Genomic DNA, 27836 nt, shown 5'->3' with positions numbered 1-27836 from the left:
CTTAGTGTACAGTCCCTGTGCTGTGTGCTGGAGCTCTATTTCGTGTCACTTGGTCAACCACTACAGGAGGAGTAGGTACCTTCCCCCATTTTATAGGTTAGAAACCCAATGCACAGTGAGGTTAATGTAACTCGGGCGAGGTCCCACGGCTGTGGAGGGAGAGAACCTGGGCTTGGACCCACGTCTGGGGACTCGACAGTGTAAGCTCTTAGTGGAGGTGACCTTCTCCCTCCCTAGTGTACCTTTGTGGACCGCTGCCATCAAGAGGGGGGATAGGTGAAACCTATCAGGTGCTTACCCTGAGGCAGGCCCAGACCTACGCGTTTTGATGTATCAACTCGGTAATCACTGTAACAGTGCTGAGAGGTAGGTGCTGTTATAGACACATCAACTGAGGCCCAGGGAAGGTAGGTCATGGGCTTGAGGTCACCAGGTAGAGAGTGGCAGAGCTGGGCTTGGAACCCAGGCTGGAGTCTGAGCTCAACACCCACACACTGTACTGCCTGAGCGACCCTCAGCATGCCACAGGGGAGCCCTCACTGAGAGGAGGCAGTCCATTTAGGTGCTGAGGTGCGCACTGGAGAACGCTCCAGATGTCAGAACTGTCGCCCCCTTTCAGGCTCAAAGCCACAGCCCTGTCTCAGCAGAGGCATCCAAAGAGCGAGTCACCCAGTATCACGGTCTATGGGGAAACGCTTGCAGTCTGGTGACCCTCTCAGACTGGGACGGTTCACACTGCAGAGAGAACCGCCTTGTGAACGTGCTAACTGCACAGGGGACTCACTGCCTCACTTGAACCCTAAAGAGGTGCGGAGTGGTGGGCACCTTTAGGATGTCCCTTCCTGCCGGACGTGGTGGCTGGCAGCAGCATAAACCTATGTGTGCCAGAGGGTTGCTGCCTTGGAGTGAGTGTATGTGAAAGTCTAACTTTTCTATAGTTAGAGTAGTGCTTAGCTGGTGCTGGTCCCAAGCAATGGATCCCAATAACGACAGCTTCAGTACAACATAACAGACCGGTAGATCGCACTGTGTTTCTTGCACTTTGTTCTCCTCCTCATCTAACAGCCAGTGCTCATGCGAGATGTCACGAAATCCATACTCCACCAACAGCTTGGGGCCATGCCAGAATGCCACTTGTCCTCAAGTCTATACCCTGTCAACTTCCCACACCTATGTGCTGGCCACGTGGAAGGCAGGGGACCCAGGGCCGAGACCTGGGGCTGAGCTCACCCCTTCCTTCTCTCAGGGGTCCTCACGGCAATAAAGCCACTTTGTTGGTTTCATACAGTGGGCGCTTAGGATCTGAGACTTGGTCTGCTCTTAGAATGAGCAGTTGGAGTGACCCTATTCAGATAAGGCCACTAAGGTGAAGGCATCTCATGCCTCCCCCTCCTCTTCAGTGTCACCATGTAGGCCTGGCTGGACGGGAGGACAGGAGTCACGTCCACCTGTCGGACCAGAAGGGACGTGGAGCCTCTGGAAGAGGGGTTATGAAAAACAAAGTGACTTTCCTTTTTTACAAACAAGATCATGTTTCTCCAGTACTCCAGAGGTAGGGATTAGACATGTTTTAAAATGTGAACTTTTATTCCCTAGTGGAGGTTTTTAAGGATTTCTTAGAATAGTGCTTGGATCAGGCTAAGAGCCCCAAGAGTTAAAACTGAATTCTACCCTGGAAATCCCCACGGTACTTCTCCCCTTTGTGCCTGTGCATCCCAGACCCCCGTCCCTCTCTGCAGTGGAAGCCACTTTAATTTCTTGTGAATCCTTCCAGGAATTTCCTGGTCACGCACCAGCGTACATCAGACCCCCTTTTTCTTAAAATAGATATTGCACTGGCCACATGAGTCTGCACTTTGCTTTTTCATTCCTTGGTAGATCTTAGAGATAACAGTAGCTCTGCCTGATGACTCAGGCAGCAGCACAGGATCAGTTCCGTGGGGTGCGAGGGTGTACTAACCAGCCCTCCGTGGACGACCGTCAGGTGGATACAGTCAGCACCCGTGAACAGCCTGTGGATGTGCCTTTGTGCCCAGGTGTGAGTTTCTTTTCTAGAAGCAGTTCCTGGCTATATAACAGCAGAGTATAGGCCAGGAGCACACCAACGTTGACAGACACGCCAGAATGCCTTCCCAAGAGGGAGACAAAAGACACTGCCACCTCCCACACTGTCCCCAACACTGCGTGCCACCCAGCTGTTTGAACTTAGCCCCAGGCCCGTGGGTGCAAAGAGGTATCTTGTTGGTTTCTCATGCACGTCTTTCATCATAAATGAAGCCAAACACTATTTCCTGTGTTTATACAAGTGGGTTTTCTTTTCCAGTGCGGTGCCTGCTCGTGTCCTTTGCCCCTTCCTCTGTTGGATTCTTCCCCTTGCCCCAGCTTTAGTGGGGTATAATTGACAAAAGTTGTGTATAGTTGCATTGCACAATGTGATGTCTTTTGTTTTTTTGTTTTTTTTTTTTGAGACAGAGTCTTACTTTGTTGCTTGGCCTAGAGTGAGTGCTGTGGCGTCAGCCTAGCTCACAGCAACCTCGAACTCCTGGGCTCAAGCAATCCTTCTGCCTCAGCCTCCCGAGTAGCTGGGACTACAGGCATGCGCCACCATGCCCGGCTAATTTTTTTTATGTATATATATTTTTAGTTGTCCAGCTAATTTCTTTCTATTTTCTTAGTAGAGACGGGGTCTCGCTCTTGCTCAGGCTGGTCTCAAACTCCTGAGCTCAAATGATCCGCCCACCTCGGCCTCCCAGAGTGCTAGGATTACAGGCGTGAGCCACTGCGCCCGGCCCAATGTGATGTTTTGATATACATATACATGGTGAAATGATCACCACAATCCAGCTAATTAACGTTATCTCACCTCACATAGTTACCTCTTTCTGTGTGCCTGTAGTGAGAACAGTGAAGATCCATTGTCTTAGCAAATTTCTAGTATGCGATGTAGTCCTATTAACTATGGTCACCATGCTGTACGTTGGATCCCTGGAACTTATGCATCTTGTAACGGAAAGTTTGTACCATTTGACTAGTATCTCTTCATCTCCCTTACGCCCCAGCCCCTGGCAATTGGGAATTTTGGTGATCCTGAATGATTTGTATTCTTCTTGACATATAAAGGCAATTAGCCCTTTGGCTTATATTGCAGACTCTTCCCCAGCTTACCATCGTCTTGTCTTCTTCTTTTCTTGGTATGTTTGTTACTTTGCTGAACATTCACGTAGTCAAAGGTATCAGTCTTTTTCCTTTGAGCTCACTGAGTTTCTGGTTAGCGTGACTGTCACACTCCTAAGATTATTTTTTAATACAATTTTCTTCCAGAACTTTTATGATTTTTCTTTTAAATTATTTAAATATTTGATTTATCTGGAATTTTTCTTGGTGTATGGATACAGGAAAAGTTACATTTTAGGCATTTTGTCCCAAAAGGAACTATTTAAGGAATCTTTCCCTCACTGGTTTGAAATGCTGCCTTTACCATGCACTAAATTGCCAAAGAGGTGTAGGTGTGTTTCTGGATCTGTTATAGGATTATCTATTCAAGTTCCAGACCCAGGCTGCTTTATTTACTGGGGATTTATGGTGTATTTTACTACCTGGGAGGGCTAGTTCCAGCCCTTGGCACTATCATTCCCTTTCAGATTTTCCCTGGATATTTTTGCATACTTTATTTTTCCATAGAAACTTTAAAATCAACCTGTCTAATTGTACACTGAAAATTCTTATTTGTATTTTTATTTGGCATGCATTAAATCTATCTGTTTAGGGGAAAGTATTACTTTACAATACAGAATATGAAATCTTTCCAGCAAAAACAAAAAGGATTTATCTTTTCATTTATTCAAGCTTGTTCATCTTCATCAGTAAAGTTTATTCATAAAAATCCAACACGTATCTTGTTCATCTGTTCCTTGGTGTTTTAGCCTTTTTATTGTTTTTGTAAATGTTAACTTTCATTTCATTATTTCTTCCAAACTTGTTGTAATTTGTAGGTACAAAGAAAGCTATCGATTCTTTTAAGTATTAAATTTGAAACCATTGCCATAATGAAATCTCTTTTTGAAACAGATTTTTAGCTTAGTTGTTTTTCTTGGATTATTCCTGGTGTACGACCATAGCATCTGCAAATAAGAATGATTTTCGCTGCTTCCTTTCTTGTTTTCTGTTATTTTTTCTTGTCTAATTGGATTGGGTAGAACACAGGAATAAATTTTATAAAATAGTGGAATATTCCTTACTAAAAAATCCACCCTTTTGAAAGATCCATGCTTTTAATTATTTTATCCTAAAACTTTCAAACATATACAGAAGCAGAGAGAATACTGTACCCATCACCAGCTTTAATATTTACCCACTTATGGCCAGTGGTATTTAATCTGCACCCTCACCCCTTCCCAGATTATTCTAAAACAAATCTAAGAGCTCACATCATATCTTCTTTAAATATTTCAAATATGTATCTCTAAAACATAGGAATTCTGTTTTTAAAAAATAGCTCCAATTCTATTATTACAACTAAAATAAAATGAATAGTCATTTCTTTATTTTTATTTATTTATTTTGGAGTTAGCGTCTCCCTCTGTCACCTGTGCTAGAGTGTAGTGGCATCATCACAGCTCACTGTAACCTCAAACTCCTGGACTCAAGCGATCCTCCTGCCTCAGTCTCCTGAGTAGCTGGGACTACAGGTGCACACCACACGCCACCATGCCCAGCTAATTTTTCTATTTTTTTGTAAAGACGGGATCTCATTCTTGCTCAGACTGGCCTCGAACTCCTGACCTTAAGCATTCCTCCCACCTTGGCCTCCCAGAGTGCTAGGATTACAGGTGTGAGCCACCATGCCCAGCCTGCTTCTTTATGTCATTAAATACCCAGTTAGAGTTTGTGTTTCCCCAGTTCACAGTGTGCTTTTTAAATGGGGATCCAAATAAGGTCCATCCATTAACATCAGTTGATGTATTTCGTAATTCTCTTATTTCTCTTATTTTATACGTTGTCCATCCATCTCTTTTTTCTTTAGTACAATTTTTTTGGTGACCTTGTTGTGGAAGAATCTGTGTCATTCATCTTATGGGGTTTCCTGTAGTCTGGATTTTGCTGATGGCATCTTCACAGTGTTGTTTAACATGTTCCTCTGTTCTCTGTGTCCTATAAAATGGTGATTTTTTTTTTAGATATAGATCAAATTCTTTGACTGGATGAAAAACTTCATGGGTATTATTGTGTTCTTCTATTAGAAGACATATGATATCTGGCCATCTCTCTTTGGGTTCTATTAGGAGCCATTAATTGTCTAGATCCATTAATTGATTAGAGGTTGCAAAATGGTGGTATTCTAATTCCATTATTTCTCCTTCATTCATTAGCTGGAATTCTTCTAAGCAGAGAAACTTTCCCTCATCAAGTATTTGGTTACCCTGAGTACAGTTCATATAAGAAAAACAGTTTAAATGCTTAGTTTTTTCTCTTTATTTAAAAATTTTAAAATTAATGAACTTCCCTAACAACCTCTAAAGATCACCAGTGAGGTTTTATATGCTGTTATTAGGAACTCTTGGGTTGACACATAGGTGGGATGTTTTTGTGTGTTGTTATCATGTTTATTGATGCTTAAATTATCCCACCTACAGCCAATGGGAGCCTCTTTACGTTGGTTTCTAAGTCCTATTACTATGACCCCCGTAGTCTTAGATAGCTTCCTTGCTTTCTGGTATGACTAGATACTCCAGGGTCATCTTAAATATTTCTTGCTCCAGGACTGGAACCAGTTAGTTATTTCTCCAATGAGTCCTGTGAAATACTACTTAGAGACCATGTTCTGGACACTGTGGGTGCTCATTGCTGTTGCTTAGGTCAGAGATAGGAAATAGTATATGTAGAAGACAGCCCTTAAAGGGCCCCCAGTGACCTCCACCTCCTGGTATTCATGGCCTTGAGTTATCCCCTCCCTTGTATGTGGCCTGGACTTATTGACTTGCTTCCAATGAGTAGCATATGGCAGAAGTGATGGTATATGACTGCCAAGATCAGGTTACAAAAAGACGGGTGGCTTCTGTCCCACTTGCCCTTTCTTGTTCTCTCTTGCTTGCTGTGTCTGAGGGAACCAAGCCACTATCATGTCCAGAGGCCCACGTGGCACAGGATTGATGTCTCTGGCCAGCAGCCTCATGAGTGAACTTCGAGGTGGAGCCTCCCTATTCAGGCTGTCAGATGGCTGCAGTGGCCCTGGGAGCAATCCTAGGGCCGAGGCACCCACCTGCGCCACACCCAGATTCCCAACCTTCGGGACCTCTGAGTTAACTCCCGTTGCTGACAACAGTGTTTGTTGTTTTAAACCACCAAATTTTGGAGTAATTTGTTATGCAGCAAACAATAACTAATATACTGTATATTTTATGGATAAAATACATCATGATTCATACTGATACATTGTCAGGACTATAGAGTTCCCACATTTGTACTTTCTTTTTCCTAAGCTCCAAATCCCTGTTCTCAAGGACACCAACATAATTATGCATTTGTTTTATTCTGCAAATCATACAGCAGTCTCAGAATAACACTGCTAACACCCCGCCAAGGACACATGACTACAGACACAGTTTATGATTTATTTGCATTTACTTTTGTCTTTAGAGTACAGCCCACAAGGAATGTACTATTTTAAAATATTTTAGAATAGATCACAACTGGATACACACTTAGATTTGTTTCATTTTTAATTCTTAGGAATTCACTTTTTCATTTAATTTTGTTTTGTAATACTTTATGGCTCCGAAGCCACATATATAACACAGGGTATATGTACGATGTCTGGTTTCTTTCCCTATTTACCCTCCCCCCGATTTCTTCCCTCCCACTATAGGAAAACACTTTCAACATTTTACATATTTTTATTATAAGCATATCTTTCTTTTTGTTAGGTAAATGGTAGTGAATTAGACATGTTTTTCTTCATCTTGCTTTTTTTCCTTAATACTAAACCTGGAGATGATGCCAAAGTTCTGTGCTGTGCATGGCAGTGTGTAGAGGATGTCCTGTAGGACGCCACTGTGCCCATAAATGTCTCCTATTCAAGAACACTTGGGTGCTTTCCAGTTTTTTGCTATTACAAATAGTGCTGCAGTGAACAGCCTATGCATGTGTCTTCTTCCATTTTTGCCAATTTTTTGATTTATTATGCTTCTTCTGGGAAGTCATTCTCCCTGACACAATGCTTAGGATCTGTTCTGGGCAAATCTGTGCGCTGTATGGAGTGTGGCTTTGACCTTCCTTCCCTGACACTCTGCTATGGCTTCTCTTCCTCCCGGCAGCTTGCTGGGTGTCTAAGGTTCAACACTGAAACTCCCAAATCCTTTTCTTCAGTGACAGCCCAGCCTATGCTGCAGGCCCAGCTGTGGCCTCTCCCTGGTGTATGTCCCTTGGATCTGGTTTTTCAGACAGAGTCTTCTCTTTCCTATGAGCCCTATAGGATCGCCTTCAGGGGGGCTCTCGGAGGCGCAGGCCACCACTGCTTCAGGACAGGCTGGTGTGGTGGCGGAGGGCCTGGAGGCCACACTTCCGCTCTGCGGCAAAGGGTCCGACGGGAGACCCCAGTTACACGACTGTGATGTTCACCCCCTCCTGCTCCTCTCCCCATTCCAGAACTCCCTTCCAGGGGCAGCCTCTCCTGCTGAGCTGGGTGGCCCGGCCCGTGGCCTCAGTACTGCTGCCCCCCAGCCCCGCCACCCCCGATCTGGTCCTGTCCTGCCCCACTGGGGCTGCGGCCCCTTGTCCCAGTTGAGGCAGGCTCCCCTCTGCACTTTGGAACCTCTCGAGATCTGACGTCCTTTCTCCCGTGTCTTCCACCCCCCCTTTACCGGCTTTTGAGCACATCTGTCCTGTCCTGCGTTCCGCATCCGTGCACAGCCTCCACTCCACCTTCCTCTTCTCCTTCACAGCCAGAATTTGGGAACGGCTGACCCACTGTCGGCACCTCCCCTGCACCCTGGCACCCTCTTGGTTCCCAACGTGGTCTCCTCTGAAACAGCTCTCTAAGGGCGCGACGGGCTTCCTTGTCACTCTGCCCAATACACAAGGCCTCCTGCCAGTGCAGGCACAGATGGCGCCTCCCTTTCTAATCCCCTCTTTTTCTTGGTGCTTGGCAGAGCGGGGTTCTGGGGCTTCCTTCCGCCACCTGGCCCCGTGACTCCCCTTGCCGGCTCTTCCATGCCTGTGGCTTCACTCGGTACCTGCGTGCCGTTCATTCCTAGATCTGTTTCTCTGACCTGGACTCCTGAGTCCAGATGCCCACCGAGCTTCCAGGCTTCTGCAGCTGAACTTGCTTGGAATCCCCACTTCAAGGTCAGTCCTTTCCAGGGGCCGCTTCTCAGTGAATGGGCACTGTGGGTGCTCAGTGCTGTCGCTTAGGTCAGAGACAGGAAATATGTCTATGTAGAAGGAGCCCCTAAGGGCCCCCAGTGACCCCCACCTCCTGGTATTCATGGCCTTGGGCTATCCCCTCCCCTTGTGTGTGGGCTGGGCTTATTGACTTGCCCCCAATGAATAGACTATGGCAGAAGTGATGGGATATGACTCCTGAGATTAGGTTACCCAGCCCTGCGACCAGTTTTCCTGGCTTTTCATCTTCACCTCAGACTGTAGTCCAACTTCCAGTCCTGTCACCCGACCCTCCAGCCTGAATCCCTATCTGCTGCTCTCTTTCCATCTCCATCATCGCCCTGGTCCGCACCATCATCACCACTCTCGTGCTCGGACCTCTGCAGTAGCCTCTCTCCTAAGGGAGAGGGAAGCTGCTCTCACTTCTTCCTCTCTGCTGTCGGCCTCTCTGCAGCCAGAGTTAATTTCTACAAGCAGAGTGAGTGGGCCACTTCCCTGATGGATACCCTGGATTGATGGTCCTTGGTGTGGCCCCAGGGTCCTCATATTTGGCCGGCACGGTCTCTGCAGCCCCAACTTGTTCCAATTGCCAAGCCACCCTTGTGCCCAGGCAATCTGGACATCTTATAGGTCTTCTATGGTGCCATTCTTTCTGCTGCCCCAGGGCCTTTGCATCTGCTCTTGCCTTAGCCTGGAAAACTCTCCCCTTCTTCCCTTTATGGCTTGTTGATTCCTTCTTATCCCTCAGACCTCAGCTCAAACGGCAGCTGCCCCCAGATTCCTTACAAAGGTGGGCCCCACTATTGCTTCTTCCTTGGGGCTGTACCCTCTCTTGCTGGCATTCACCACGGGCCATCTTGATGCAATTATTTGGTGACTTGGGACTGACGTCAGCCTCTCTACGTAGCTGTGAGCTCCATGTTTTCTGTCATAACACCAGTCCTCACACAGCAGGTTCAGAAATGCTGAGTACCTGAAGCCATGACGGTGAACTTGGGCAAAATCATTTGACCCACTTGGATGATCCTTATTTGTAACATTGAGACCATGAGATCTGCTTCCTGGGGTGGTCAAGAGCTGGGTGGGACTATGCCATTGTTGCACAGAGGTCTGGTGTTTCGGCTCTAGGGGCTGCACTCCAGGCCTCTGCCTTTGCAGAGAGCAGAGAACCTTGCAGGTGCATGCCCACCCTTCCATGTACACCATGCCCTGGTGCCCCCTGGCTGCCCCCCAGAAACCCAGGAGAGAAGCAGACACGGGTCTTAGGGCTAATGACGGGCCAGGCCCACATGTGGGAAGCCTGTGTCCACCACCCAGGTTCAGGGTGATTTTCTCCAAAGGTGGCAGGGGCAGGGGCGAGGACTCTCAGGCATGGCTCTGTGGGGCACCTTCCCTGTCCAGGGAGCTGATGAGGGGCCAGAGGGCCTAGGGCTTTCCTAAGGAGTGTTTTGTACAGAGGATTCTTCCAGCAGGGCAGAACTTGGAGACCTTATTCTTCCCTAAACTGTGCAAATACGTTGTGCATATGCTGCGTGAGTAAGATATATGTTGTCAATAGGAGAAATCACTCTCTGGGGAGGTAAGATTGCCTTTAAACCTATGTCTTTATTCTTTTGTCATCTGTCTCCCTCTGGTGGTCTTAGCTTAGGCTTAGTCCAAGAGCTAAACAAAATAAGAACAATTTATACCAAAACGGATAAGGCCAGATGCTTTCATATTCTAACGAGGCTGTTTGATTTTGGTTTTGCCCTTCGTGGTAGGAGTTGAAAGCTGTGCCTGTGAGTCTGAAATAACTCTCAGCCCCACGCCTCCTCCGCCGGACACTCTTCTCTGGGTTGTCCTTCCCTCATACACGTGAGAGTGGGAGGCAGGGTGGCAGGCAAGATCTGCAGACGCCGTGGCGTTTATTGTTTCCTGTTAGACAACAGAGCAAGGCAGGAATGAAAGGGACCCCCTGGCAGAGGTGGAGCATCTGTTGGAGTTGTAGCAAAGACCTGGAGACCTTCGCTGGTCTCCTCCCAGGGCCAGATGTCCGTGGGTGCCAGCAGTGGACCCCACTGGCCGGGATGGGCACCCTTCACACACAGGGGTCTGTGCCCCCAGATCGGCCCCAGGTCTGGTGAGGCTCATCGGCCCAAGGACACGGATTGAAACAGGAAGGTGAACCTCAGAAAGGTCTGGTGAGCTGTCCAGGTCACCTTGGGAGCTGGCAAGGGAAGGGTCAGAAGGCAGCAGCCTCGGAAGGTGGGGGTCATATTCCAAAGGGAAGGCCTCCATCCCACCCCTCCCCAGGGTCAGGGCCCCCACCCCCGACAGGACGCCAGGACAGGCTGGCTGAGGGTGTGAGGCAGGGAAGCCCAGGGCAGCTGAGAGAGCCAGCACTTTCCTGCAGAGCAACGTGATGCCATCTACTGGTCAGTACAAGTCACTACATTGGGCTCCACTGGGTGGCTCGGGCTTCACTACGGGGTGACCCTGGCAAATGACGGATGCCTCTGAACCTTACTTGCTGGAGAAGTGGCCTGAGGTGATAAAAACAGTCCTACTTCAGGCTTTGGGGGCCTTCCCAGCTCCTCAGCCAGGATGCCAAAAGGAGGATAGGGGCATGTCCAGCCAGCCTGCAGCAGCCGGGCCTGTTCATACACACTGTCTCAGATGCCCAGCAAGGTGGACAGGCGAACTTCCGTCCAAGGAAGCCTGAGGGTCAGGGTGGGGGTGCTGCATTGTGATCAATGGCTCTTGTCCCCTCTGTTGGGGGTGGCCTCTGCTCCCCTCTAGCTGGTGACTGGCCTCGGTGCATCCTTCGAAGGCCAGACAGGCAGGGGTTCTTCCCTTGGTGCCGCCCCCAAATCCTGCACCCCCCCATCCCCGCCCCTCGCCCACTGGTGCATCCAGCCTTTTGCAGCTGGGAGAAGGTTTGTCGGCTCCAGAGCGAGGACTGAGGCTCCTGAGCTGGAAGGAGACTGATTCGACCCTGGCCATGGAGCCCTGCAGGGGTCAGCCCAGGCTTTCCCGCCCCTAGGGGCGAGGGCATTGTCTGGAGCAGTGTCCCTGGGCAGCTCCCTGTCAGCCCCTGCATGAGGAGGTATTCGGGACCTGCGCCTCTCAGAGGGGTGTAGCCCCTGAGATTCCTGACTCATTCACTCCCGAGATGACCCGGGATAGGGGGATTCTTGTCTGCTAGGGACTAGGTGTTCCCTACCGGGCTACACGTCAGTGTGCAGGCGTGTGTGTGAACAGTACAGATTCCTGGTCCCTTCCCCAGTTTCAGTGACACTCAGTCTCCGGGGTGGGGTCGGGGACTCTGCAGGCCCCTCGGGAGCCACAGGTGATTCTAGGCACAGTTAGGGCTCCTGGCGTCTCCCTCCCTCCCTCCTTCCCCAAACGTCTTCAGCCCCAGGTGTCATTTAAAATGACCTGTCAACCTCCCCACCACCCCCTCAGGGACAGGGTTTAGAAGAGGTTTGTGCCACTTTGCGCTTGCAGATGGGAGTTCTGGGGTGTTGATGACAGTAGAGGCCACTATCCAGGATGTGGCCAACTTTGGATCTGGTGCCTGTCCTGTCACTAGTCTCAGCATGGCCATGCGTGTCCCATCGCCCTCTGAGCGTCAGTGGCCTCATGCAGCCTGCTCAGAGGCCATGTGTGCGGGCGGGAGCGGGCTTTGGATGCTGCCCTCTGCGGCAGCTACTACCTGGCCTGGTACCCAAGGCCCCACCCTGTCCACGGTTTATGACTTATCTTTTTAGACAAATGCAAATAAAAACCAAGAATTCATTAATGAATGCCTTGCATTTTCTACGCTTTTAGCCTTTATGAGACTCACGTCATTAATCTTATCTTTACAAAATCCCCGTGGAGATAGAAATCAGGAATTTCCTTCTCCCTGCTCTCTCCCATTTTGCTGGTTAGGAGACTGAGGCCCAAAACAAAACTTAGGTCCCTCACCCAGGAGCACAAAGCCTGGGGGGAGTGGAGACCCTTCCAGTTTCCGGGTCCCCAGAGCCACCCTGCCTCCCTTTAATGACCCTGGAGGATACTTAAAAGCAGTGGGAGGAGCCGATTGGTAGGGCTCAGTTCCGGGCACGGGGTGGACAAAGGGGTCCTGTAGGGAGAGACGGTGGGAACGCAGGTGAGCCACACCTGGGAGCCCACTGCTGCCCATGAAAGCAGGAAGGAGGCGCTGGGCGCAGAACATGAGCTCCCGTCTGGCCTGCCTCGGTCAGGCAAGGGAGGGCCTCTGGGAGTTTGAGGAGATGGAGAGAGAATGAAATAGCTCTCGCAAGGAGGAAGAGGGTGAATGTCCCAGACCCAGAGAAACGTATTAGAGTTGCCAAGGAGTTTTGAGGGCATTTGGGGCCAGGAGTTTACCATGAATTTATCATGGCACCAATCTAACCTCTTGGGCAGCTTTTTCCAGCCTCAGGCCCAGAGAAAATAGATCAGAGTTTTGCCAATCCCCTGGGGTGGGAGAGGCAAGGGCGCTGAGGGTGTTGGGCAGATGTTATTGCGGTGGTGGACGGCGGCATCCAAGCTGGGCGAGTTGATGGTCAGAGGTGAGAGCGGGGCCCAGCTGGCTGAGGTAGGGGAGAGGTGCGGCGGAGGTCGCTGGCGGCAAGGGCCGGGGAAGTGCAGGAGAGTTGGCCCCGTGGTTCTGGAGTGGGTCAGGGTGGGGCCAGCTGGGGCTGGAGGGGTCCCTGGGAGCCAGCGCCAAGGTCCCCAGGAAGGAAGGCTCTGGCTGAGAGGTGGACAGTGGTGGGGCGAAGAAGGCAGGCGGTACGGCCAGTGTGGGCCTCAGAGGACAGCCAAGCCCTGGTGTAGACTAGCTCAGCGGTCAGCTGACTGCAGCCCCGAGGCCACATCCTCCTGGGCACTCGCCTCTGTGTATGATGTGTCACTGGAACACAGCCGTACGTGCTCATTTCAGTATCGTCTATTGCTGCCTTGAGCCGCAGATACAAAAGTGAGTAGTTGCAATAGAGGCCACAAAGCCTAAAACAGTTATACCCCGGCCCTGTACAGAAAGGATTTGCCAGTCCCTTACTAGAGGTCCGCCGTCGAGTATAGGAGCCACTAGCCGCTAACGTGTGGCTCTTTATACTTCAATTAATTAAAGTTACACCAAAGACAAAGATTCAGTTCTTCAGTTACAGGAGCCACAGATCAAGTGCTCAAAGCCACATGTGGCTAGTGGCTCCCCTGTTGAACACTGCAGAGACAGAACCTTCCGTCGTGGCTGGAGGAAAGTTCTGCCAGGCCACGGGTCCAGAGGCAGCAGGTGGAACAAGCATCATGTTCCCGCGCCTGGGCCTGAGGCGAGTGGGGTGGGAGGAGCTAAATGGGTGTCCTGAGAGGCTGCCATGAGCAGGAGCCCCCCGGGACACAGGCAGAGGACGAGACCCGAGGAGGAGAGGGAGCCGTTTCAGATCACCATTGTGAGTTCTGGGGGACCTGGAGAAAGTATGGAAAGTGCTGTCCTGTTTCGGAAGTGGCACCTTCTGGGTTTGCGGCATGTGCCTGTCACCCTGAAGGACCTGCCTTGAGTGACAGTCACCTGCGATCCCAGCATTGTCCTCCTGACGCCGCGTGTGCAGACTTTTCTGGCCTGAGTGCTGATTTTGTGCAGTTACTTGCACCACACAGCCCGGGCAGTGAGGGAAGCAGACCAGCCTCCTCTACCTGGCTGCAGGTTTGCGGTGGTTCAGCGCTTTTCTTCTGCCCCTGTCCTGGTTGCCGTGCTTCTCGTGCTGTGGCCAGGCATGCCAGCCCTTTGTTCAGGTAATTTCTCCTTTAGAAACATGCTAACTCTGGGCTCTCCCTTCAGTTCCAGGGCCCTGTGAACCGGAAGACCTCATCGATGGGATCATCTTTGCTGCCAACTACCTGGGGTCCACCCAGCTGCTCTCAGAACGGAACCCTTCCAAAAACATCAGAATGATGCAAGCGCAGGAGGCCGTCAGCCGGGTCAAGGTAGAGGTGCTTCTGGGTCCCTTGTGGACGCCTGCTCGCTGTGGGAGCTCTGAAGTGAGGGAGTGCGGTGGGGCACAGGCACGCTGCGTCCAGCTCTGACTGAGCCCTCGGCACAGAGAGCAGGCGTGGCCGAGGTGCCCGGTGTGGCAAAGGTGCCCAGCAGGGCTGAGGGAGGCTTGTGCCTCGTCAGGGAGAATGCCGGGGTTTGGCGCACAGGCAACTAGCTCCTTCATGAGGGAAGGTCCATGGAATCCCCCAGAAACATAATTTTTTTAAAGATAATCGCTCCAAAGCATTCCAGTCATAAGACAGTCTCATATTTGGAGTCTTAAATCCCACTTTGACAGCATATATATTTTTAGCGCCAAAGTGCTTCCAGAAAAGGGGAAGAAATCATGTTTTATTTAAATTCATGACTTCAAGAAAAACTGTGACATATTTGCAGCTCTAAGTGCACGTTGGACGGCCTGGTGGTGAACAGTAGGTGAGGCCAGGCGAGGGGAAGGTGAGGCCAGGTCAGCAAAGCTAAGTGGGGTCCGGAGAGAGGGGATGTGGGTGTCTGAGGTGGTGCCCCCTGGGCAAGACAGGGTCTGCAGACACAGCCAGCCCGTGGGGATGAGAAACTATGGCAGCCCCCTCCCCTTCCCTCACCGTACACTGACTTGCTTTAACTGAGGCAGAGGGCCACCAGGAGGCCATCCGCCGTGGTCAGGAGAAAGTGAAGCAACTGGGGTAGCTCTGAGCCCTGGTGCCAGCGCCCTTGGCTGCATCCTGGCCCCAGGCCCCTGTGCCACTGTGCTGGTCTGAGCTCGGCTCTCTCCTGCCGGCTGAGTGCATCTCTCCCGTCCCCAGTCATGCCCTCTGTACTCAGGTGGTTGACAGTCATTTTTAGTACTTGGGGGGTGTCTGGGTGGGCTTCTCTTGGTCAGCGTGTGGGCAGTGACTGTCCACCTGTCCCCGCAGGGGGCTTTGCTGGGCAGCAGGCCTGATACGGGGCATTGACCACAAGGCTGACCCAGCCTTGCCGCGCCTTCCTTCTCTCTGTGCCAACCTGTTTTTCTGCTTCTCTTCCATGCTGCTCAGAGGATGCAGAAGGCTGCTAAGATCAAGAAAAAAGCGGTGTGTAGGACCTCGTGGCCCTGGAACAGCGGCATTGGCTTGTGTGTCTGTGGCTTGTCCTGAGCAGGGGATGGGGCGGGGGGTCTATTCGGAATCCAGATGAGGTTGCAGAGTAGTTTTTCCTCTTCCCTGCGTAGGAGAATATCAGACTTTTGTGAATGAAGCCACAGAAAGTTCATTTTTTTTAACCACCCACTTACAGAAGAACGTCACAGCTCTCTTCTCTTCCGTCTTTCTTACCATCTCTGTGCACTGGTGCGTGGCTCATGCCACGATGTCCCTGTTTTATGTGGACACTTCTAAATGTGGCATTTGGTATGACACCATGATGGGTCCGGGGCCTGGGCCTCCTGAGCAGTATTAATTAAATCGTTCTGATGGTTGAAGCCTCCTTACGTTTAATTTACTGAATCAGCAGGATGAGTAGCTCAGTTTGCCCGTGAGGTGCTTTCTCTGTTGAAAATAGTCTTTGGAGCACGGGCAGACTTTAAAAAATCGAGTTGCCGGTTAGTCATTTGTTTGTCAACCTGGTTGTTTAGTGAATGCTGGAGATTTTCTAACTGTCCTCCTCAGACGGAAAATGTCAAAATGCTCGATGTTGAGACCTGGGACAGGCCCGCAGAGACTTGGCACTGGCTTGTTGCCCACTGTTTCCTTCTGTTTAAACAGCAAGAGACCTAGTCCTCCCTCCCCACCTTGAAGTAATGCCATTTTCTGGCACCGTGGCCAGAGGACCCCGTCTGGGGGCTCCCTTCCCCCTGCAGTGAAACTGCTGTCGCCCGTGACATTTGCCCTTGCCCAGCAGCGTCTCCTTTGATCTCCTTCAGCCACAGGAGAGGAAGGGCCTCACTCCTCTTCCTCTGCCCAGGCTGACTTTCCTCTGGGTGTCTCCGGGAGAAGCAGAATGGGTCTGGCATTGCAGCCCTGCAGTTGGGGTGTGCTTCCCCCAAAGAAGAGGGGCTCTCATCTACAGCCTCCCTGCCCAGCTGGAGCAGGCGTCCTTGTGGACCGCAGACTGCCTCTGGGGTCTGCAGGTCCAGAAATCCTAGAGTCACCACCTGCCTCTGGAGCGGTCGGGCACAGGCAGACGCAGCTGGAAAAGCCTCAGCGGCCAGCCAGGAGGCCAGCTGATTACATGTGATCAAGGGCGGTTCTCCCTTTCCGGGCAGTGAAAGGAAGTGTCATTGTTAAGAGCCCCTTTTTTGAGCTGCCCACAGCTGGGGAGGCGAGTGAGGATGGGCAAGCCTGGGACCCGGGAGCAAGCACAGTCCTGGCGGAGAGCTGCCTCTGCCCACGGCCACTGGTGGATGTAGGGTCACGGGCCCAATCCCCAGACGTGCGTGGCCCACCCTGTTCTCTGGTGTCCCTCTGTAGGATCCATGCTGTTGACACCCTCCCTTCCTCCACCAAGGATGACAGCGGTGACCTTTCCCCTTCCCCAGTATTGACCGGGTTTCAGCTCCGTTGTTTACCTGCCACTTGAGCCAGCATTAGGCTGCCCCTCCTGGGATCGAGTGTGTTAAACTGCTCGAGTTTCCTCCACGATAACTGCTCACGCCAGAGTCCACCTACAACTTTCCTAACTTACTTCTGGCTTGACCTACTTAAAATCCGGAGGGATTTGAGCTGCAATCCCAGAATATGACCTTTAAAAGCATGTTGATGTTGAATATAACTCGATTTTTAAAAACAAAGAAAAAATTCCTCCCCAGTCCCGCAGACTGTTTTTCAGCTGAGTTGTTGTGTTGCACTCTGTTCTTTCTAAGTAGCTAAAAGCAGTGTCACCCTGTGGTTAGATCGAAAGCCCAAAAGACCATTTTCCCTGGCAAACTGAGCCAAAATACGAATTTAATATTACAATACAGGGCCTCTCTGCGATGCAGAATTTGTGAGGAAATTGTCAGCAGGGACATTTTCTATTTCAGATTTTCTAGTGAGTAATTAAATCACAGTTTCTGCTATTTTGAAATGGAAGATATAGCACGGTGGGCTCCCCGGCGACCACAAAAAATTACTCACCTCGGTGGGCAAACCCGTAGCACGTGCGTTTCATCGCTGCTGTGCAGTGGTGATTTGGGTTCTTGCAAATGTAAAAACCAATTAAAGGCTGTCCTGGTTTGGGTCAGACCCTGTGTCATCCCCTCGGCTTCCAAGACAGTCCACGAAACACCTCCCACAGCCGCATTCTGAGCATTCTGCAGTGGGGGTGACAGTCGGGATCATTTGTGTGGCATCTTCTCCTGGCTTCGCCGTGTCACTGTGAGGGCGGCGCCCAGGCCGGTCCCGAGCTGAATCCCCTCAGGGCTAAGGTTACGGGGGTCGACATGAACATGGCTGTTTAAATCAGAAGGAAATGCTGACATTTTAATCCAGCTTCTTTGTAAATGTCTTCCCCCTTTCCCGGGGATCCTTGGAGACCCAAATCCAGGAAACGTAGTCCGAGCCCGCAGACCCCGTGCCTTCACTGAGTTGGACACAGCTTAGCCAGAGCAGCCCTGCTGCTCCATTCGGGAGTAGCATTTCCATCTTTGTGGACCCAGTCAGGGTAATTAATAAAATTGCCAGGCCTTCCTTTGAGCTTTTTTGTTTTTGTTTTTACATTGACACATAAAATTATATGTATATATTTACAGTGTACAGCATGATACTTAAAAGTACATATACATTGTGGAATGACCAAATCTTGATAATTAACATACACATTCCCTCATGTCACCATTTCTGAAGTCAGAACACTTTACGTTCACTCTCTTAGCATTTTTCAAGAATACAATCACCATACTATTAATGATAATCACTGTGTTGTACAATAGATCTCTTGAACTTATTCCTCCTAACTGGAGTTTTATATCCTTTGACCAATAGCTCCCGAACCCACCCCCCACCCCAGCCCCTGGTAACCACTGTTCCACTGTCTGCTTCTATGAGATTAACTTTTTAAAACTCCACGTATGAGTGAGATTATATAATGTTTGTCTTTCTGCATTTGGCTTATTTCACTTAATGAATAATGTCCTCTGGGTTCGTCCGTGTTGTTGCAAATGATAGGTTTTTTTTCTTCTGTCTTCTTTAAGGCTGAATAATATTGCACAGTGTATATGCACCATATTTTCTTTATCCGTTCATCTGTTGGAGGACGTTGAGACTGATTCCATATCTTGGCTGCTGTGAATAGTGCTGCAGTGGACATGGCAGTGCGGACATCTCTTTGCCTTACTGATTTGCTTTCTTTTGGGTATATACCCAGTAGTCAGAGTGCCGGATCATCTGGTAGTTGTATTTTCAGTTTTCTGAGGGCCCTCCATGCTGTTTTCCATGGTGATTGCACTAATTTACATTCCTCCACAGTGCACCAGGGTCCCTTTTCTCCACCCCCCACCAACACTGGTTATTTTTTGTCCGTTTGATCATAGCCACTCTGACAGGTGTGAGGTGGTATCTTGTTGTGGTGTCGGTTTGCATTTCCCTGATGACTCACATTGAGCATGTACTTCTTGGCCATTGGTAGGTCTTCTTTTGAGAAATGCCCATTCTGAGTACATTTCCAATTTGTAACAGTGTCCGCTGTCCTTTCTTAGAATTCTGAGGGAGACGCCCAGACGCTGACGGAAGTGGACCTCTTCATCTCCACCCAGAGGATCAAGGTTTTAAATGCAGACACACAGGTAAGCGTGTAAACTCCTCAGTTCGTGCCTAACCCTCGTCCCCACAGCTTCAGCGTGCTTTTCTCATTCGAGCTCCCCAACCACACACACAGCCCACGGCCCTGGGCTGCGGGAGGAGCGGGGGAGTGTAGCAGGCAGCAGATGCTGTTGTCGGCCCCCAGGGCCCGCTGGCTGGGAGGTGGGTGGAAGGTCTTGCTGGGAACCTGGAGCCTTTCCCCTGATCTCCCACCCCTGGGGGTCCCGACATCTGGAGACAGAGAAGACAGAGCCCAGTGCCTGGCTCATGCCGTGACCCACTCCCACGCCCGGCACCGTGTTGCCCGCCCACCATGGCGGCCCTCGGCATGTCCTGATGTGGGCGCCGTGGCTCACCTTCCTCCTCATGTCTGCCCTCTGCGTCCAGGCACTGGTCTTTGTGTCCTGCCCCCTCTTACGCACCCTCCAACCCTCTTGGAGCCTTGTACTTGGTGAAAAATCCGAGAGGCAGGGGTCAGGGGTCAGGGGTCAGGCTCGCGACACTTCACAGACTTGGGCTTTGTTTCCTGATCTTTTGTGGGCAAACTGGACGAGATCCCCCTGCACCTCTCTAGCCCTATCCCTCATCACCCACCTGTGTAGGGGTCCCCAGAAGCACCCCAGGCTTGATGACTTGCCGGAGGTCTCACAGCACTCAGTGTGCTCAACGCTGAGGTTGCTTAGAGCAGAAGTCTAGTGCGCAGAATCGGCACAGGAACGGGGGCCTGGGGCGGAGGCCGGGGGGAAACCTGAGTCTTCTCCCCGAAGAGTCACAGAGGACACACTGAATGCCCCAGCAAGGAGTTGTGACAGCACAGGCGAAGTATTGTCTACCAGGGAAGCTTGTGGGGACTCAGCGCCTGAGGTCTTTACTGGGGCTGGTCGCATAGGCACCTCAGCCTGGCATGTACCAAGGTGCCAGACTCCCAGAAAGAAAGCAGGTGTCCAGCCTAGACCACATCGTTTGCACAGTTTGCACAGGAAAAGTGAACCACACCCAGCGGTTGTGGTGGTGGGAATTCTCCTGAATCCTCCTTCCCAGACATCAGCCAAGGGTGGGCCTTTTCTAGGACAGCTGCCAGGCCTGCCACCCCAATTCTTCCTGCTGTTGCTCACAGAAAGCGCCACCACCCAGGGGTGACAGGATGGGCCTGGGAATTAAAGGTGGGCTCCATCCTTATGAGCTGTGTGGTCTTAGACAAGTTCCTGGTCGTCTCTGAGCCCTCAATTACGCTTTCACATGGGACAGAGGCTAACTCCTCCACTGGATCCGGTGTGGATGAGGAAGCTCCTAGCCTGGCCCCGAGCAGGGCTCATACCTCTCCCCTCCCTCCATCCACCCTTCTGGGTCTTTGCATTCTGAACAGGGCCTGCAAATTAAAGCCATTGATATAACTGGGGACACAGGCGTCAGTTCATGGGAGGGAACAAAGGGAGAGTTCTCAGTTTCCTTTTGCCTGCTGTTTCAAGACAGGCACTTAATAAGGACAGACTTCCTGTTCCGTGGGTCAGGAGCATCGTGGTTTAGGGATGTGGCACAGATGCCCCCGGGGTCAGTGCTTGGAGTCCTCTACCCTCCAAGGCAAGGGTGGCAGATGCTCTCCAGAATAGGGCCCTGCTGCCAGTTTTGACTGTCCCTGACAACTCTTTGGGTGAGTATGTTTTCCTCGCAGCCCAGCTTTGTTAAGGTCGGTTCTCAGGCCCTGTCCCAGCGACTGGGGCTGCAGGCCAGGCGCACCCATGCGTTACAGCCCGTGGACTTCAAGGGCATCTTCCCATTCCCACTCAGGACTGAGGCTCTGCTGTCCTTTGGAGGACGTGGGGCTCTTTTCCTGTCATCCTCCTCTGCCCCGTCACTTCTCTGGGCCCTTGCACTTTTCAGGGGGCTGGCTGGGCTCCCACCTTCACAGGTTCGGCCTTGAGGCCTATGAGAGATGCTCCCTGTGGCTGCTGGAGATGCCCATGGCCTACCAGGTATCTGCAGACAGGAATGTTCTGGAGCTTTGGAGCAGGCAACCTCGGAGTTTTTGTGCTCTGCTGAGGCTTTCCCAGCGACAGGCTGCTAAGAATTTGGATCTCAGGGGGAACAGTTCACGATCCCAGGTCTTCAGCAGGCCAGACATTCTGGAGAAACAACAGTCCCCTGGGGCACTTATTTCTCCAGAAATGAGGGTAGGGGACTCCTCGTTCTTTAACAGAGAGGCAGCACAGTGGCCTGGTGCCCTTCCCCTAGGTACGTTGGCTGCAGCCACAGGTAGGTGTGTCCTCATGTGGTGTCTACTTCCCTCCTGTGCCCACCCCACCTGCTCAGCAGGCCTGGTCCCAGGACTGGGGAGGAGTGAGGTGGTGGCCTCCATCCTGAATCTGCTTTGCAGGGAGTAGCTCTGCTGTGTGTTGTGGGGGTGGATGGTGACAAAACTTCCACCCACTATGAGGACTCTGGCCTGCTGTGGAGAGAGACAGCAGACTGAGGCGGAGAGAGAGAACTCTGACATTTGCACGCACCGGCAGGAGATGAACCCAGTAGAGTCTCCTCTGTGTTCCTGTTCGTGGTGGAAACATTGCTGACTTTTCTTACTGGAGAACAGCTGGTGCCCGAGTCATTGCTTGTGGTGTCCATTGAGTTCACCTGCTGATTCAGAGGCCCTGCCGTGTTGCTGGGGGTTGGGGCTGGCCAGAGAAGCAGATGTGCCCCTGCTCCCAAGGAGCCCACCATCTAGGAGGGTGGAGGGGACACCCCTGGCTATCTGTGTGCTCAGGGGAACACAGTGGCCGCCGTGTTCGAGAGAGGCAGGATCCTCCTCATTGAAACCACCTGGAACCCTCACACTGGCCACGGGGGAGAGTGGCCACCAATAGGGAAGGTCAGGCAGGGTTGGCTGGGGTGGGAGGGATGGCAGGGTTGGATGGTGCTCCCTGAAGACCAACCATCCAAGCACAGGCCCCAGGTGGGCTTCGGGCCACCATGGGCAGGGCAAGGGTGTTGGCCAGGGCAAGGATGAGGAGAAGAAGTCCTGGCAGTTAGGACAGGAAGGTTCTACAATGAGGTGTGGCCTGGGTGCCCAGCTGAAATGTTTGGGGTGACTTCCCTGATCATGGGCAGCCACTGGTAGTTTGTGAGTTTGCTCTGAGACACTGTTTAGGATGAACTGGAAGAGAGACTGTGACAGGAAATTGGGTTGACTGAAAAATTAAAATGCTGGCAGAGGAGCTGGAGAGGTGGGAACAGGGGAGAGAGACTGTGGAGGCTGAAGTGGCCAGTCAGGGCTAGAGAGAGGATGGCGGCCATGTTGGTGGGCACCCGCTGTCTGCGAGGAGGGTGGCTCTGCCACGGACCTGAACTGGGAGCTGGGAGCTGGAGGGAAGCACGTTTCTGACACCTGGGGATTGATTCAGGCGTTTCTGACAGTGGCCAGAAATCAGGAGATGCTTAAGAGCCGTCCCCAACTCTTCACTTTCCAGTGTACCCCTCTGGAAGATGACTTTTGTGGTTATTAAGCACCCTCATGGCCTTGGCTAGAAAATAGATCAGCCCCAGAGACAAAGGTGAAGCATTATCTGCTGCAAAAAATGGATTCTGTGAGGAAGAAAAGGGTTCCGAAGGTTGCAGAAACACCAGATTTTCTTTTGTGAAAGGATGACAAAGGCATAAAGGACCAACTGATTAGTTTTCCAGAGCTTTGTGTGCAGCCTTGTTAGGTAGGGCTCCTGGGCAAGATGCTCAATGGAGATTCCTGTCAGACGACAAAAGCCATGAAGAGTAATGGGCCTGCCAGGGGCTGAGGGAATTGAAGTCGGCTACGGAGGCCCATTGATTGGAGTCCGGAGTGCTGCCTCGGCGTCTCCTGACCCTGGCCCGGGCTGCCTGTGCTCCCTGGGAAGAACTGGTTGGGTGGAAAACATTGGCCTTGACGCTTTCCTCCTCTGCTGGGCCTGTGAGAACACGTGCCTTGCCGGGAGGGACCCTTCTCCAAGACCACAGATGCCCTCTCATTAGGGAGGGGACAGGCTTCGCCACACGCCAGCTCCCTGCTTGTCCTCCTACGGGGACGGAGAGCCCACCCTGGCATCATGCCTCCCTGAGTGTCAGCGAGGCCCATTTTGGAAGCTGGGGCTGAAGCGAGGGCAAAGTCACTTTGACCATGAATCACCATCCTAAAAAACGCTCTGTTCACTAGAGCCGTGGTTCTCAACCAGGGTGATTTTGCCCCCAAGGGGACATTTTGCAACAGCTGCAGATATTTTTTGTTGTCATACTCAGGAGGGGGGAGATGCCATTGGCATCTCATGCGTAGAGGCCAAGGATGGTCCTAACACCCTCCCCAGCAGAGAATGATCTGGCCCCAAACGTCTGTAGCACTACGGTTGTAAAACCCTGAACTGGAGTGTTTTAATGGCGTGTCCGCTGTGACATTCCCTGATGTGGGCCTGTCTCCCTCTCCCGACAGGAAACCATGATGGACCACGCCTTGCGCACTATCTCCTACATCGCTGACATCGGGAACATCGTGGTGCTGATGGCCAGACGCCGCATGCCCCGGTCAGCTTCTCAAGATTGCATCGAGACCACGCCCGGGGCCCAGGAAGGGAAGAAGCAGTACAAGATGATCTGCCATGTGTTCGAGTCAGAGGACGTAAGTAAACCCACGGCCTGACACTCCGCTCTGGGCAGGCCGCACCCCACACACCCAGGGGCTCCAGGACCCCAGGCTCTGTGGAAAGCGCCGTCAGGTAGAAATTCCCTGTGCCCTTTTCTGCTTTTCTAATGGAATCGGTGCTGCTTCTCACACTCTTTGAGTTTGCAAAGATAGTAAACACAATTTATTTCACTTCATGAAATAGATTCTTCTGGAGCTGTTTATAAACCAAGGCTTCATTAAATATACCAGGGGAGCTATCCATTTGAAGAAATCCTTTTACAAAACATTTTTCTCCCTTAAAATACAGTTAATCTTTGTGTCATTTTTTCTGTTACTAAAATGCACGTTTTGCATGCCAGGATTTTGGGAAGAGAGGCTCATCTGCACCTGCGGCTTAGCTCTGCCTTCGAACGTGGCGTTTCACATCATAACAAGTTAAAAAATAATTCTGAAGTTTAGAATGCCAAAGACTCACTAAGAGATCACGAACCTTTGGGCTCCTTCCTTGAGTGGGAGAAGAGCACTTTTATGAGCCTGGAGGAGGAGAGAGGGGCCGAGGCAGGAGCAGCCGGTGCCAAGGGGTAGCTTAGAAGAGGGACTGACCCCTCCAGCCGATCTTCCCCAGGGCCCACCAGGGAGGCTGCAGCCGCCCCACTCTTGTTGCTGTTGCCAGAGTAAATGTTTTTATACGATCTGGGGCCAGTCGGCTGGGCATTCTTGTTCACATAAGGACTCAAGAATGTTTCAGGGACCTGGGCAGCAGGGAAGGGTCCCGATATTTTCATGCTCATGAAATATGGCATCAAAACTGAGTTTGAAGACAGGGTTCACACCTGTGGGTGGGGGGGCAGTCATCTTCCTCCTAAATTGAAGTCCACCTGAAATGCTTTGACGCCATGGCAAATTCATAGGAGAGGACATTTAAATGACGTTCACACGTACCCTTTCCACCATTAGACAGAGACCCGTGGAAACCTGGACAGGCATTTGTGTGTGACAGCGGGCTTGAGGACGTCTTAGAGAGCTGGTATGGGGGGTGGGCCGCAAGTGCTGGGTGGTACGAGGCCCAGAGCAGGCCCAGGGGCAGAGGGTGGACAGCCAGCTGGTGTGAAAGTCGCCAAGGAGGAGGAGGAGGAGTCTCCGAGGTGCCGACTGATATGGATGGATGTGGCAGAGGGTTAAAGTCAGGGGATGCCACTGTGGCCTTGATTTTCTCAATTCAGTAGGAGACAAGGCTGCAAGCACAGTTGCAGGGGTGGCAATGGGGCTCCAAGTGGTCCTTGAAGGAGCGAGGCAAGGACCTGCTGATGGAGTATAGAGCCCCAGGGCAGTTCCCCAGAGAGGAGGACCTGGTGGTGGCCCCATCCAGGTGGGCTACTGGGGTGAGTACAGGGGCTGAGAGGACTGTGGAGTACCCAGAAGGACATAGAAGATGGCCCTGCAGACGCGGTGGCCTGCTCTGTAGAATGGAGTTCAGCTACCTGGGGCCTGCAGCCACATGGTGAACATGCTGGGTACGGCAGTCCCTGCCCAGAGCCTGCCAGCTGCACCTGCAGGAGGCCACCCTGAGCACTGGCCAACCCCATGCCTGGCTCTGGTGGCACCCACCCTGCAGCTGGGGCCTGGGCAGGGCTCCTGGCCTGACAATAGGGGAAGGGGCTGGGAGTGCAGAGCGAGCCCTCCAGCCGGCCCCAGTGCTGGCAGGAGGAAGGCAAGATGCAGGGCGAAGGGGAAGTGGGAGAGGCAGCAAGACACTAGTGGCTCTGGGATTGTGCCCAAAGCAGGCACATGTTCCCACAGCACCCAGCTCCCTTGGGCTTCTTCCCAGGAGCCTCCATGGGGTGGAGGGATGATGTAGGCCGAGGGGAAGTGGGGGATGTGTCCGAGAGAACCAAAAGTGGGGCCAAGGGTGGCGTGCAGTCCACGCTGGGCTTTGGGCCTAGTGGTGAAGGGATCCCTTGCTCTCAGACCACCCTTCCCAGATACGTGACCTCCATCAGGTGTAGACGTGTAGATAGAACCAGAGACCTGGGGGACACTGTGTCCCCAAATCCTGACATCCCAGTTGGGGTGGAGCAGGTCCCTGCCGCCCTGTCGCCCCCACTCCCTCCGCCCTTCCCAGAGGCCCTGCTGCTCCTCGGCTGCGCTGCCACCAGCCAGGCTCCCCACCAAGCCCCACCCATATCTGGGCAGGCGGTGCCACCTGGCAGTTCCCAGGCCCAGCGCTTCCAGCCAGGTCTGCCTGCTGCCAAGATGCTGGGCGTGGGAACAGGCAAGAGCATGGACGAGTGCTTCCTATTAACTGTTTCGGGCCGGGTTTGGGAGGGCAGTTCAGCCTGGAACAGCAGCTGTTTACAGAAGGGCCCTGTGCCCTGTGCTTCTGATCCGGCCCAGCCAGCTCTTGCGTCAGCCCGCCACGTGTAGAGTGAGAAAGGAATTGAAGTCGAAGCCGTCTTTTCCCCTGTGCTTGGGTCCGCCGCGCCGAGGCTTGCTGGGGGTGCCCGTGCAGAACCCCCTTGGTGGCAGCCTGGGGGGCAAGTGGGCAGCAGGGCGTAGGCCAGAGCCAGCCGCCTGCGTGTGCCCAGCGGTTCTGCCCTCCCCGCAGGCGCAGCTCATCGCACAGTCCATCGGCCAGGCCTTCAGCGTGGCCTACCAGGAGTTCCTGCGGGCCAACGGCATCAACCCCGAGGACCTGAGCCAGAAGGAGTACAGCGACATCATCAACACCCAGGAGATGTACAACGACGACCTCATCCACTTCTCAAACTCGGAGAACTGCAAGGAGGTGAGGCTACCACAGACTGTGGGGACGCCGCATGCCACTGGCTTCTGACCCCCAAGCTGGGCTCTCGCAGAGCGAGCCTGCCCGGGCCGCATGCACACGCAGGCTGCCGCCCTCCCGCCAGCCCGGGCGTCCTGCTCCTGCCTTCCAGCCGAGTGCTGCTGTGTGAAATGTGTTTGTCACAAAGAAGCTGATTACAATCAATTCGGATGACCCTGAAAATGTGCCTTTCAGTGCTGTTACTATCAGCCCGTGCTCAGCACCCAGGAGACAGTTCTGAAGAGCATGTGGCATCTGTGAAACAGGGGCCTTGGGTGCTCTAACAGGGGAGCAGGTCCCAGCATCTCCCCTCAGGGGTCTTTGCAAAGTTCTTCCAGGACAGAGGCGCAGATACCCTGGGGATGGCCCGTATACCTTGACTGTTGAATGACTGAATGATTCTGTCTGGTTGTGTATCAGTGAGGGAATGCACGATCCTGGTTTCTTGCTGAATGCATGGCAAGAAGTTTTCTGAGACAGTGACCCTTGAGATGAAATAAAAATAGATGGATTTTTCTAGACAAGCCTGGGGGCAGGGTATGGGTCCTGGAGTCTGAGAATATTCCTCTGGCCTCTGTGGGTTTGGTGGGGTAGGGGGAGCAGGAGCCAGGACACTGCAGCCATGCTTGGGCTGGGGGACTCCGTGCTGGGCATGGGAGGGGATCGTTGCCAGGTTGCCAGGATTGCTGGGTGGGCCCCGGGAAGGCTTGGGAGCCAGCACGGGGTGAGGCCAGGGGGTGGGCTGCAGGCCAAGCTGAGCTGGCCTTAGGGGCCAGGGCAGGGCGGGACCCACAGGGCCAGAGTCGAGCTCCCACTTCCGTGGGTGCTTGGCCGAGGCCCAGCCCCCCACCGGGGCCCCTCTCACGCTGCCGGTTCCCTTGCAGCTGCAGCTGGAGAAGCACAAGGGCGAGATCCTGGGCGTGGTGGTCGTGGAGTCGGGCTGGGGCTCCATCCTGCCCACAGTCATCCTGGCCAACATGATGAACGGCGGCCCGGCCGCGCGCTCGGGGAAGCTGAGCATCGGGGACCAGATCATGTCCATCAATGGCACCAGCCTGGTAGGGCTGCCCCTTGCCACCTGCCAAGGCATCATCAAGGTGAGTGTGCTGGGCCTGTCTTGGTGCAGCCACCAGAGCCTCCTATGTCCGGCCCACTCACTGCGTTCCAGTGGGCCTGTGGCTCCCTGCCCTGGAGTCGTCATCGGAGGGCATTTGGTTTTGAGGAAGG

At 52.5% G+C, this 27836-nt stretch overlaps 1 protein-coding gene across 2 annotated transcripts in view; it reads left to right on the top strand.

The window, feature by feature from the left end:
- APBA2 (amyloid beta (A4) precursor protein-binding, family A, member 2) overlaps nt 1-27836 on the top strand; it is a 59766-nt gene that overhangs the window by 22800 nt on the left and 9130 nt on the right. Inside the window, exons 4-9 of one of the 2 annotated variants that reach the window (XM_012642699.1) lie at nt 14204-14349; nt 15433-15468; nt 19047-19133; nt 23597-23782; nt 26394-26573; nt 27494-27706. In XM_012642699.1, the coding sequence (XP_012498153.1) occupies nt 14204-14349; nt 15433-15468; nt 19047-19133; nt 23597-23782; nt 26394-26573; nt 27494-27706 (848 nt within the window). The remainder of the gene's footprint in view (nt 1-14203; nt 14350-15432; nt 15469-19046; nt 19134-23596; nt 23783-26393; nt 26574-27493; nt 27707-27836) is intronic. The other variant, XM_012642700.1, reaches the window with a different exon arrangement.

This window comes from Propithecus coquereli, unplaced genomic scaffold, assembly GCF_000956105.1.
Source record: "Propithecus coquereli isolate 6110/MARCELLA unplaced genomic scaffold, Pcoq_1.0 Scaffold184, whole genome shotgun sequence".
NCBI lineage: Eukaryota > Metazoa > Chordata > Mammalia > Primates > Indriidae > Propithecus > Propithecus coquereli.
Note: the sequence above shows the minus strand (reverse complement) of the source record. Positions and strands in the feature narration are given on the sequence as shown.